This window comes from Lissotriton helveticus, chromosome 11 (assembly GCF_964261635.1).
Source record: "Lissotriton helveticus chromosome 11, aLisHel1.1, whole genome shotgun sequence".
NCBI classification, from domain to species: Eukaryota; Metazoa; Chordata; class Amphibia; order Caudata; family Salamandridae; genus Lissotriton; species Lissotriton helveticus.
The window spans coordinates 222,654,336-222,668,114 of record NC_136072.1 but is presented as its reverse complement, the minus strand read 5'-3'; the positions used below and the strand labels follow the sequence as shown (position 1 = coordinate 222,668,114).

General features: G+C 43.8%; 1 protein-coding gene across 6 annotated transcripts in view; it reads right to left on the bottom strand.

Moving 5' to 3' along the window:
* The window catches only part of PLCH1 (phospholipase C eta 1), a 942,696-nt gene that overhangs the window by 247,810 nt on the left and 681,107 nt on the right, over positions 1 to 13,779 (bottom strand). For all 6 annotated transcript variants that reach the window (XM_078667769.1, XM_078667764.1, XM_078667766.1 and 3 more), the window contains exon 10: positions 3,650 to 3,821. In XM_078667769.1, coding sequence (XP_078523895.1) covers positions 3,650 to 3,821 — 172 coding nt within the window. The remainder of the gene's footprint in view (positions 1 to 3,649; positions 3,822 to 13,779) is intronic.

Genomic DNA, 13,779 nt, shown 5'->3' with positions numbered 1-13,779 from the left:
GGTGTCTAGTTTAAAAAAATGTACAGGGGCTTGCTATGTTTCGCTAGGTGCTGGCTGTGGTAGGGCTCACAATCCACAGCTAGTCACATTGCAAAAAAAGATCAGTGCCAAGTGGGCTTTCTGCGGCCCGGAGGTTGGCAGATTGGGGGCTATTGACCCGATATGCCCCCAAGTGGGGTAGAAAGACTGTGGCTATTTTTCTGGGAGTTGGGGGCATTGGTGTGGCTATTCTGGGCAACGCACACCCCTATGTATAACGTAATCCCTGGTGCCTGGTGGGCTGTCTGGGGGGGGCTATTGTCCCAGCTTCCTCCTGGGGTGGGCAGAAAGTCTGTGGCATTTTGGGGGGGGACATTGGCATGCCCATTCTGGACGGCCCACACCCCTTAACTTTGAAAAAAGAATCCATGGTACCTAGTGGGCTTTCTGTCCCACCATTGGGGCAGATAAGGGGTTTTGCTCCCATCTGCCTCCGGGGGGGGGGGGCAGAAAGGGGGCATCAATGTTTTTTGGAGTGAGGTCATTGGCATGCCCTACTGGGCATCCCCCATCCATATGCATTAAAAAAATTATAATCACTGGTGCCCAGTGGGCTTTCTGCCCTCTCAGGGGGCAGATAAGGGGCAATTGCCCCATCTGCCTCCCAGGGGAACAGAAAGACTGTAACAGTTTTTTTTGGGGGGGGGCATTGGCATTCTCATTCTGGGAAGCGCCCACCCGTACGTATAAGAAACAAAAACAAATCCCTGTTGCTTAGGGGGCTTTCTGCAGATCAGTGGCTAATGCCCCCATCTGCTTCCAGGGCAGAAATACGTAGTTTTGTTTTTTTAGGGCGAGGGGAGCATTGGCATGCTCATTCTGTGCAGCCCCCACCCCTTAACTACAAAAAAAGAATCTGTGGTGTCAACGGTGCTTTCTGCCCCCTGGGGGGTAGATTCAGGGATACTGAAAGACCGAATGTGCCCATTTGAAATGGGGAAAGCAAAGGCCCTTGCCCAAGAAGAGCACCCCCCCCCCCTTCCTGGTGTCTGATGGGTGGATCTTGGCTTGGGGTTCGCCCTGCTGCAGCGATCCCCAAGCTGGGATCCACTAGGGAAGGGTGCCCTTTCCAATGATACCTCTCCGGTGTGTTCTTGTGCTCAGGGGTCTGAGATAGCCCCACGAGCACCGAAGCAAAGAAACTGAAACTAAGTTTCCGTTTTGTTTTCAGTATAATGACGTCAGCGCGTTATGCGCATGATCGTCATTACAAAGAAAACCAAAACAAATGCCTCAGGAGAGATTCCCCACCTTCCAAGGAAAAAAGGAAATCTCTCTGCTGTTTACAACAGAGGGATTTTTTGCAAGTGTGCACATGATGGAATGGTTCGTTCATGAACAGGCGAGCACTGGTGCTCATGAACCATTCCGTCATGAATACCGAATGGGTTAAGACTGTGGTTTTATGGCAATGCAATAACTAGGGCAGATATTTAGTGATGGTCTTAACTAAGAATTGGTAATTATCAACTTTTTCCAACTTTTCACTATTTAGTGCCAACTTGATTGATACCTTGTTCTGCCACAAAACCTTTATTTTAGTTTTCTCTGCATTGGTCACTAATCTACTGGCTGAACAATATTTGTTTAAATCATTAAGGGCCTGATTTAGAGTATGGTGGATGGGTTACTCTGTCACAAACGTGACAGATTTCAGGTCCCCTGTATTTCAAGTACCATTCAATTTAATGCACTTGTAATAGAGAAGACGTGATATCCAACAAGTTTGTGATAGAGTAACTCATCGGCTAAAATTGACATCGCAAATGGCTGTCAAATCAGACATCTTAGATGTGTATCTCTCAATTTAAATTAGTATGAATACAGTTCTGCAAATGATTTGAATAGGTTGGCAATCCAAAGGCAGAATCACGTTGGAGGAAGAAGTCCAATTCAGAATAGCTTGAGGTCATTCTGGTTTGGCATTTTCCAGGAAAGTTTTCCATAGAAGGTAAGATCCACTTCTACCCCATTTTCTGCATGTAAGATCAGGTTTACAAATATCAACCACGCCAACAGATTCTATGTTCTCAAATTTGTCCACAGGAGAGTAAAATCTAAGGAATAAAATGCCTCAGAAAAGCTCAAAATATCCCAAAAAGGAATCCATTTTCTGTGGACATTCTGGCCACTTCCCAAAGAAAAAACACTGATTTATATTTGAATGGTCACACTCAAACCCCGCCTGTCCTACAGGAACCAAATATTGAAATAGTACCCACTCTTAAGTGTTCTATACCTCTCTAACACTCCCTGAGAAATAAAAGTTCAGGAGCTTATGTCCGAGTGGCACACTGGTTTTCAATGAGTTTGAAGTTTCCAAGCAACCACATTTGAATTCAATTTTTGCCTTGGTGTGCATGCTCAAATCAAGAAAAACTATGCTTGTTCTGAGCATAGAACTTTAAATGATGTATGACTGTAATGGGGTTTTAAATAGTTTTACACTGAAAGGTCTTGTCGTGCAATTTGAAAACAAAACATAATTAGGTCTGATCTTAGAGAGAACCTTTACGTTTACTAGAATTATATATATAAAATACTTATAGTATCTTTCACCCAGCTCTCTTCATCCATTATCCTGTTGTCCCGTGATTCACATTTTCCTTCCCCTCATTAAAGAATAAAGTATGGGGTAGTAGACAAGCCCACTTCAGCCACTGGCTAACTTCACTGAGAGTGATGGTCTTATGCTCTTTAACAATGAGCACATCTTCACAGTGCCAAGGACCGTTGTGCAATGTGTGCTTTGACACCCAAAAATATCTTAGCTTTTAGCCAATTTATTATTTGTTTTAATATTGTTAACATCCTAGGACCTCCCCCACAAATAAAGTTTTACAAAACCCATAACAATATAAAGCAATCATTGACAAAGTCAAAACATTAGGAGCATATTTATTAGTTTTGAGAAGGCATATTGTTCACTGGATGAAGTACAGTGGGTTCTGAGCACTGGTTCTGACCCACCCGAGTGTTCTACAGCCTCATGTGGCATGGACTGTGGGATACTGGGACTTGCCAGCAGCCACTGTGCCCCCTTCCCTTGGCCCAGACCCTGCTGTTCCTGGAGTTTCATCTTATGCAGTATCACATAGACTCTGGCCATGCCATTCAACCAGCACTATGTTAGCTTCTTTACTCTAACACAGTTTTCTTCAACATATGTTCGAGAGTGGTTTGAGAATTGTCTGCATCACACCATAGTGACCATGTAATATTTTTTAATCAGGGCAAGCCAAAAAGATTGAAATCATTTCCCAAATGTCATTGAAACATTGCAGAACGGCATTCGTTATGGAAAAAATATCTGTTACTGCCTATCGGGTATGTCTTCCAGTTCTCCACATAACAGTTCTTGGACCATAATTAAACCCAACTGTCATGATATATAAAGTATTAACCCTTCACAACCCGCCTAATGTCATTCTAAGAAATAGTTGTCAAAAACTACTGCATGCAGTTTACAACAAACCACAAAATGGCCTATTACCTTTAAAGTACTACTTAGGTGCTAAGGTTGGTGTATTCCTTTCAGTGGTTTTGGCAGTAGAGTACAGAAAATAATGGAAGGCAGGCTTTACTGTATGACATATTGGTAGCACATTACCTTCACTAGAATTTTTCCTTTCAAACTTTGAGGGCTTGGTAGCTGCTTCATGTCGCCTGTGTTTATAGACGATAGATCCAGTTTATCACTAAAGATGTCCTTCATGTACATGGCAATCTTGTGCTGTTGTTGAATACTACAGTGATTCTCAATAGACAAAATAACTGGATACCTGAAACAAAGAAAACACAACAATCTTTTTAAAGGAATAAGTAGTAAAGGATTTGTAATAAGCACTTGCTTCCAAATCTATGAATATTTTGAAAGCTTTATACTTACAGCTGCAACCACTGCTCGTCAATGAGATGAAGACAGGAACAAGGTTTATTCACCAGTTGGCTTGTTTGTGAGGCTCTTTGTTTGGAACCTCACAATATTCCCCTCTTACAGTAGTGAAAAGTTTACATAGATACATCTAAGGTTACCTGTGGTAGTTGGGCTCATCATCAATAACTTGGCTCTAGTATGCTCCAAACAGCACTCTGCCTGGTAGCTCAACAAAAGCTATCAGCCATGACTTGCCCTCTCTTCGTCCACTCTGACTACATTAATGTCCATGTTAAAACTTGCTATTTCACAATTTGCTACACTTGCCAGTGATTGCAGACATATCAGTATTCCCTTATAATTTTTTTATATCTATCTAAGGGCTAGATGTAGGTAAATCTAATTTACCGAATCATAAATACCAAATTTTACCGATTCGGTATTTATGAATCGGTAAATTAGAAGTAGGCAGATGTAGGTAATTTTTCTTTAACATTTACCGAATCTGTAAGATTCGGTATTTACCGAATCGGTAAATACCGAATCGGTATTTCACATTGATTCCTATGGGCCTTGAAGCCCATAGGAATCAATGGGAAATACCGAATCGGTATTTACCGAATCGGTAAATACCGAATCCTGGCAGGGGTAACGGGGTGTCACTTTGACACCCTGTAGCACCCCAATTGCAGGCCTGTGTGCCATGTGGCACACATACATGCCCTAAGGGCATGTCTGTGTGTCACATGGCATAGGTGTGCATGCACAGATGTGCATGTACACTTGAATTCGGTATTTTACCACCCAATAGGATTGGGTGGTAAATACCGACTCCTAAAATGACTGTGGCACTCTGTGAAGTGCCACCTACATATTGATTTGCAGAATCGGTATATTTACCGATTCAGTATTTTACCGACTCTGTAAATTTACCGAATCGGTAAATATACCGATTCTGTAAATAAATTGTCCCCTACATTTCAAAACCCAAATACCGGTCGGTAACGGACGAATTCGGCCGTTACCGACTGGTATTAGGGCTCCTACATCTGGCCCTAAATCCCTTGCACCCATGTGAGTCACTGGTAACTAGTAGTAGTAATACTTTATTCGATAAAATATTTTATCATAAAAGTAGACATTCTTACAACCTTGGTATTCGTCAGTCCATACAACAATCCGATTAAAAAAATATAAAATACACTCAATGTTTAAAAAAAAATACTATATACACATTAAAAACATAAAAACCCAGCAGCATAAAACTACAAGAAAGGTCGCGAATAAGGTGCATAAATGGTCTTTGATTAGGACAACTGTTTTAGCCTGCGCAAGCGAGTCAACCATGCGCTGCCCAGAAATGTTGCTACAGCGCAAACCAAGACTAACGATGAGGGGTCCGTAACGAGCACCCTCATGGCCATCTTGTGACATCTAAGGCCCAACTCCCTACATATCGGCTTTAACCATGTCTTTCTTGCTCCCCTATATGCTGGGCAAGCAAAAAGGAGGTGGGTCACGGACTCCTTCGGGGCAGCACACCCAGGGCAAAATTTATCTGGAGAGCTTGAAACATTCCAGCCTGCCGTGAACTCCTTCACCGGCAGAGTCCCAAACCTGAGTTTTAAGTAAAGTGCTCTGTCTAGGGGTTTTTGTATATGGTCAAGGAACGGATCAAGTTTCCTAACAGGCTTAAGCTCTAAGAACGGCTCTGTTAAGGTACCCCCGGTGTCTCTGCGTAAACCCTTCTCCTGTACCCAATCCCAGTAAAGTTTCTTTATTACAGCCTTTGAGGGTGGTGTTTGGGTGGCCCATGCGTCATTCAAACCTAGTTTTAGGACCAGCTGCCTAAGGCTATTTAGCCACTTGATCTTGTTACCCGCTCTGAGTGAGATTATTTCGTCCAAGGCGGCCGCATAGTTTGAAAGCTCTGGGGTCCGCCTCAGACGAACCCAATAAAGTAGCGGGCGCAGACAAACTACGTCTGCTAGGGATCGCCTACCCATATCTTGACGTAATGGTTTTAACGGGGTAGAAGAGGGAAGGGAAACCAGATCACGCAGGAATGTATTGTCAGATTTCACTAAGTCAGGTATGTTCTCGAACCCCCACATCTAAACACAATACAGTGCCGAAGGCAGTGCTTGGCCATCATACATCGAGAGGGCCGGGGTTACAGGTTTACTTATCGACTCTCGCTGCTCCCGAAGGATCACTCCAGAGACACGCTTATGGTTTAAAAGCATTTTGGTTAGGTGGTCCTTCCAGTTCATCCGACTATTGACCCTTACCCCCAAATAGTCGAATGAGTCTACCAACTCCAATGGAGTACCATTAGGGGAGACATTATTCTTAAATCTCTTGGAAGGAGGGAAAGCCATAAGCTTTGTCTTGGAGGTATTAATAGTAAGACCTCTATCCTCACAGAAGGTGCAAAAGCGATCTAACAGCTTTTGGAGGCCAAAAGGAGTTTTTGAAATCAGAAGGTGTCATCCGCAAAGAGCAGGGTGGGAGTTTTTTCCCCTGCCAGGGATGGGGCGTCGGCAGGGTCCTCCCTCAAATGGTCCACCTCCCCATTCAAATAGAGGGAGAACAAAGTTGGCGCCATTACACATCCCTGGCGTACTCCTCTCTTCACAGGCACCCTTTCTGTGAGCTGTCCCTGGGAGCTCCATCTGGCCCCTTGCATAGTTCCCCTCGTGTAATTTCATAATGAATTCCAGGAGAGCAGGGGGGAAACCCATTTTTTGTAATACCCTCCATGACTTAGGGCGTGGCACTAAATAGAAAGCTGTTTCAATGTCTATAAATGCCATGTACAGGCTGCCCTTCCCGATGGTCACGGTCTTCCAATAAATGGTAAAAAAATCGGAAGATCTGATCCATTGTGCCCACCTTTTGTCTGAAAATTGCAAAAAACACAGTTGATGGACAGAATGTAGAACAATGTCATACATTCACCCCAGTACAAGGATCTGGGCCTAAATCCATCGTTTTTTTGCACTCCACACCACCCTGGGTTAGACACTGGCTATATGCAAATCAGCTCTGACCCTGTGCCTCATGGGAACAGTCCAGTCCGAACTACCAAGCCATGTCTTTCCCACACCTTTTGTCTGAATCCCGCTTGGAGATGGGAGAGGATATTCTTCTCGTCCATCCAGAGCCCAACCCGAGCAATAATAACCCTGCCAACCACTTTCTGGACCACGTAAATCAGACTGATCGATCTGTAATTGGCAGGGTCATCTCTTGCCCCCTTTTTGTACACGGTAATCACCTCAGCACCCTTCCATGAGTCCGGCACTGGATGTCCCTTAACGATTAGGTTCATAATTAGGGAAATAAGGGATGCCCAGATTTCAGGATCATTTAAAAGAAGGTCCCCAGAGAGCCCGTCCGTCCCAGCCGCCTTTCCCGGTGTCAGATGATTGATGGCAGTTTTTACCTTTATACTGGAAAAAGGGTCTTCGGGGGCTATGTCTACACCGTCACCATTCTCATTAACTGGTGGAGGAGGACATAGCTCTACTCCTCCACAGTATAGCTCTTAAAAATGAGAGTGCCATTGATGTTCAGTAATGTGGTTCGTGATAAGCTCAGCTCCCCCTCTCCTAGCTTTGTGCTTTGTTGATTAAGTCCCAGAATAAGGAAGAGCTCTTCATCTGGGATGCGGATTTAAGATCCTGCCAGTGTTGTTCTTTCCAGTCACGCTTTGCCTGCAATAGGGACCTAGCGCAGTCCTTCCTAGCCGCTCTAACTAGTGAGGGATTCTTTACAAGAAAGGCTGCGGTAAGCGCCTTCCTTTTTGTGGAGCATTGAGCCGAGTACCAGGGTTTACTAGATTTTATCTGGGCATGATTCTGACTGCTACCATGAATAGTAAAATATTGGCCCACCTTCTCGATTACGTTCTTATAGACGGACGAGAAGGAAAGGGCCCGGAGGTTTTCTGGATCAACTGCCAGGTGCTCCAAGTCTAAGGTCGTCACTATTAAGTCATCCCTGATCTTACTCAAGTTCTCTTACTGGGATTTGACCCTTTTCCATTTCAGTCTGCGGTTGGCGTTAAAAGGTGACAGCTCCTTCGTTTGCATTAGAGGAGCTTTGTTTCCAGCTTCATTTTTGGGACCTCACCTTATCTTCATGCACAAGGGGTTGTGATCACTATCCTGGGAAGAGGTTACCACCATGTCAATTAGATCACGCCTGAGCCTTGTGTCCAATAGGATGTAATCTATTCTTGATGGACCATTTAACCTGTTAAATGTATTTGCCCCGTGTGGATCTGAGCTTGTCCTGCCATTAAGTGCACTCAGGTTGTATTCCAGAGTCAGGGCATTAATCTGGATTGCCCTTGGCGGCCATTTTTTTAATAGGTTCTAACGTCAGAGGTGGTATGCAGAATTTAGAGTCTTCCTCCTCTATCCCCAGGGGATCTTCCCTGCTTAGATGTTCGAAGGTGCAATTAAAGTCACCTCCTACAATGATTTTGGAAAGGGGATGTTTGTTGGCTATTTCTAGCTCCAGAGTGGATATTGTATCTGACATTTGGGCCCCCGGGGATCCCCTTGCATATACATTATATAGGTCAATCTTACTGTCTTTCTCCTGCCCTTGGATTGAAAGATGTAATATATCCTCCGAGGCTGATTTATGGACAGTTGTTTTCCAATTTAATGCTATCTTGATCCAGACATGAAGGCCCCCCGCTGGTCTAACCTTCCCTGAACTTATTGCGGGAGTACCCAGATTTATTTATGGGGAGCAAGCTCCAAGTCTCTTGGAACATGCAAACATCAAATTCCTCAATGAAGTTGTTCCAATCGGGTATATCCACGTTTTTGTGTAGCCCCGCAATGTTCCAAGAGAGCAGCTGAATCACCTACCGGTTTGTTACCGGGATGGCTGTTCTATCTCCCGGAATCTGAGTCCTCCCACTTTGGCCGGGGGCAACACTTTCTGTACCACATCTTGTTTGGGCCATGGGGGAGGAATTCACATCAATTCCTAACACTTCCCTTCCTAGGAAACCTTGACCGCTACTCTTTTGGGGTAGCGGTCACCAGCACACCGGGCGTCAATCGACCTGCTCCAACACACTATACCTGTTACTCTGTCGAAGTGGGAGAATGAGGGGTAGTACGGTCGAGTCACCTCCCATGGCTGTAGGCTGTATCCAAATTTAGGAGGCATGGTACTCCTACGCTCCCTTGGGAAAACACTTTGAGTTTTACCATCTCTCCGATGGTGAATTGGGTAGAAGAATGATAAATGCAGAGGAACAACTTGCATAGGTGCCCGGGTTGGTGACCTACTACAGATGTATTCTACTGCCCTAGGGCTCCTGAAATTAATCACTATGCAGTTTCCCGCAATAGTTTTGGGTCCTGTCCCTATCCAGTCCACCCTTCTTACACCCAATATTTCACCAGAGACATTAGGGGGATATGGGCCTATTTAAGTTAAGCCATTGGATACACTTGTTTTTTAAATCAGTGTAATCCTCGCTTTTCCCCTGAGTTAATGGGGGGACCCCAGCCAGGACCACGACGTAAGGTAAAGACTCATCCGGGAGTTCTAGATTGGGCAGAGCTGGTTGGGACCCCTCCTTCGGGTTGTCCCTTTTGGGTCTTGATTGTTTATTTACTGGAGCTGTACTATGTTCCATTACTTCCCTCAGTGTAGTGCTTGGCCCCGTCACTGTTGCCCCATCCCTGATCAGAGGTAGCCCAGAATCCTGGGTAGGTAATACACTACCTTGGGCATGGGCAACTAAAGTATTTTTGTCACCTGCTAAATTTTTAGGGTCGAGGGAGGGTGTGGAGACAGTAGAGGTAGGGTTCCCTGCAGGCCTAGTCGGCTGTGTTCTCCCTCCCTCTGCATTATTGATCAATGAGAACAGTTTGTCAAGTCTGGAGGTTAGTGTTTTACAGTAGGAACTGACAATCTGTTCAATTTGAGCCTCTAGGTCAGATATAAGATGTGTGGCCCAGACCGGAGTCCCCTCATTATGTGAAGGGGGTCTGTGGTGGTAAGCTCAGTCTCCACTACGGATTGGTGTCTTCTGGCTAATTTCATATAATTGCACTTCCTCCTCAGCCGTGATTTGTGAGTTTTCCTGGCTACAAGTTTCGGAGGGGACTCGGGAGCTACTGAGGTTTCACTTACGTCTTGTGCAATTTGTGCACAGGGTAGCTCCGCAAACGAACACACGATAGATGAACTAAAATCAGGGGGGTTATTGGTACCAGGTGAGAAATCCTTGTCAACCTTGGGGGGGGGGGGGGGGGGGGGGGAAATAGCAGAAGTTATAGACATTCTCCTCTCTGTATTCTCGATTGCAGAGGCGACCACTCCAATAGTCTTTTGTAACATTTTGTCAATAGCAGTAAGACTTGGGAGGGGTTGTACTGCAGCGGCCTGAAGCCTAGTCATGCGAAGAGAAGTGGTTGGCTTAGACAATTTACTCGTGTCGGGCATGTTTACAAATGTGACGCTTGCACTAGCCCTGTGATAACCCAATAACTGAGCCCTGGAAACACGATAAAAACTTAAGAATTCTATCGTACTACTACTGTAGAGAACAAGATTAAAACAATAACCAAATAAAATAAGGAGTAATGACACCTTAAATACAGTTCCCGTAGCTGTGTCCAAGTCTCTGGAGCGTTAGGGAGGTGGCCCAGCCCAGCCATTTCTAGCCTCTGAGGGCCACAGAGGGCCCGCCCTTTACCCGGGCTTCGCCCGGTGTCCGCCCGCGTCCCGCGTAGCGGGGACTATGGTTGATTAAATAGTGGGTGGGAGCGTAGCTGTCAACTCCGGCTCAGGTGTGTCTGACTGCGAGGTTCCTGGACCCTGGAGTCCTCGCGTCCTTCCCCAATGCTGGTAACATTATTACCCCAGCACAAATTGTCTTCTATATGTGATTTAACTGACACCCCCGGACACATACACACACTACCTATGAATATTCAGTTATGTGGGATTAAACCTTGTCAAACCATTTCAATCTGTTCCCTTGTTGAGATCTCTGTGTCCCCACTGCAAATAACATTTGGCCTTTTCTGGAATTTTGTAAATTGGTTCTTGCTCATGGAATGACAAATGTTCAACCCTTTTGACCCAGTTTCCTATCACTACTAAACATAGCACGAGTTGGAGTGTGCCTGGCCCTTGTACTGAGCATCATTAGAGGCTACAGGTCAGAGAACTTCAAACCATGTGGCAGCCAAGTGTCAGTAATATGACAATAACGCAGAGGGCACTTTCAATTTCTTACAATTTGTGTGAACAAGCTCTACTAAAAACAATCCCATTCAAGTCTAGCCTACATAATGATGGTGATATTTGTATCACTTCCCTTGTGTGCGTTGTGCTTGTTTTGGGATTCTTCTTGTAGGTGTTGGCACTGTAAAATACCGTGTAGCTACAAGAACAGATTTCGGTAGAAGGCACCTCTAAAAATGTTTAAGTAAAGTGCATGGACAGCAAAGGGGGGTAGGTGGAGAAGGTTGCCTGGGACAACATTGTCCCTCATCAAGCCTCTGCAAGGCTGGTAGTGTAGGGAAGAAACAGTAATGGGTCTGGAGTATTCAGACTCATCTCTACTAACCATTGAAAGTTACTAGCTAGTATACAGTGACCGAGATGCAACAGGAAAGGTGCTAATTACTGAAGTGTTTGTCAGGAACAGATGTTGGGCATTGACAGGAGAGACAGGCAATGATACAGAGTTCAGCAGTGTGGGAGACAATGATGAGTAGGCATGATATGCATTGAGTGGCAGGAGTGAGAATAGAAAAGGAGTGATAGAAGTGAACAGTAATGAGGGAAGGTTGAAGTGATGGGCGAGGTGAGTGTGGACAGGATATGTATGTACTGATGGGAAAAGGAGAACCCAGCAAGTGAAGGAAATAAGAGAGGGGAGGTGGAACATCGCAGGAAAGTAATGGCAGAATGGGACAGTAACAAGAGACTTAGAAGCAGACAGTGAGAGGTTGTCAGCAAAAGGTTGAGAGAGGTTTAGATAAGACAGGAGAAAAGACTAGTCAGATGGAGGTGGTGTTTGTTGCTGATCTTGCTGATTTAGTCACTATGGTGCCTATAAGTCTTACCTTTGGGTTTATTAAAAGGCACACAATTAGTTCTAATAATGGAATGATCCACAGAGTAGACTTCTCGCCTGTTATAGATAATTTCTGTGACATATTTCTTTACTTGAGGAATCATTTCCATCACAACTCATTTGCCAATTCACTGAAAGTCCACAATGTGAATCCTAATAAGTAATTGCACAAAATATGAACAACAGTCACAGGTGTATGTTGACAAAATATATATATAAATGTACTTTGCTTAATTAGTGTACAGTTTGAGTTAAACATATTGTCAACATTAAATTCTGGTAGTATTTACATTCCATTAATAACAACACTGACATCTCCACATAATCCCAACATCTAACATTGTTGTGTATAATTAGTAATGTACCTAGTTCCTTGGGGAATATTGGGTTGTCCTACTTTGTGATTATATTTATTTACTGGCACTTATGAGCACAACAAACAATTATCAAGATCTTCTAATTTAACCTGTAGATTTATAGTTGATTTATTAGACTCCCTTTCATGTTCTTCTGTAAAGGTCACTCTTTCCTCTGCTTGTTAGAGAAGTCCTGGAGTTTCATGTGTAGGGTACCCACTTTTGGGATTAATCTAAGCAAAGACTTGATTTATCTTATAATTTAAAAAAAGCAAATGAATAATATGATATACCTTCCTTTTTTTAACGTCTACTTACTTATTTTACAATATAGATATTTGTATGAAGTGAATAAGCAAAGAAATATCGAGAACTCGTAGAAGTCCAATCATTATATAGTATGAATAATAAAGAATTATTGCAGTTCAGAGTTGTGTTGGTTTGGATTTATTGTTTTTACAGTTATTAACATTTCTCATACAAAAATCAGTTACAAGCAGGCAGCCGACACGTGTTTCATTATTTAGATGGGTTCTTCTCCCTTTTGTGTGCACTTTCACTTGAGATATCTTTCGTGCTTAGCTCCTTTTACCTCTGTGATGATCTCAGAACTACCTCACATTGCGATCGAATATGTATTTCTTACACTTCAGTGAGGTACTACACTATCGCCTTTTCAAAGTTAAAATACTGGCACGGATCGCGGCCGTCAGGTATAGTTTCCCCGTAATAGTGCACATTTGATTACTTTTGTGTGTTTTTGGCTAAATATTGATTAGCATTTCACTGTATGGGGTTAACTTTAGCTGCAATTTGATTCCTTTCCCTTTGATTTTTTTTTAGGTCTTCCGCTGGTGATGCCCACGGTATTTGCCCTCTCTCCACACTTTGTGTTTTTAGGTCTCGCCTAGGCAGCACTTGCACTGTTTCTTCGAGACATGCTGTATTCAGGATATGGTCATTAAGCTCTGCCCATACATTTTATTAGCTCTTTGCAGTGTCTTTTAGAATTATTTTTATTTCATTGGTTTAGTTGTTTAATAGTCCCTTCTTCTCCCTCTTCAGTACATCCTCTCATCAGTTGTACCATCCAATAAGGACAGCCGCTCTTACATGTGACATTACTCGGTACCTTTTATTTCTGCTTTCCCTGCACTCTTTTTTAATGACTTCTCCAAGGTAGATGGAGATGCAAGGACAAGGGGTTCCTTCCCCAACCCCACTTCCCCAACATGCACTGTTTTCAGATTCCAGATTCCAGCTTTCTTCTCCTCATCCTTCCTGCTTGTTTTATTTGCTGCACACCAATGCGTGCTTTCACTTTAACAATGGTGGCCACACGCCTTTCTTTTGTTCTGCGCTGCTTGCCGTATTCAACT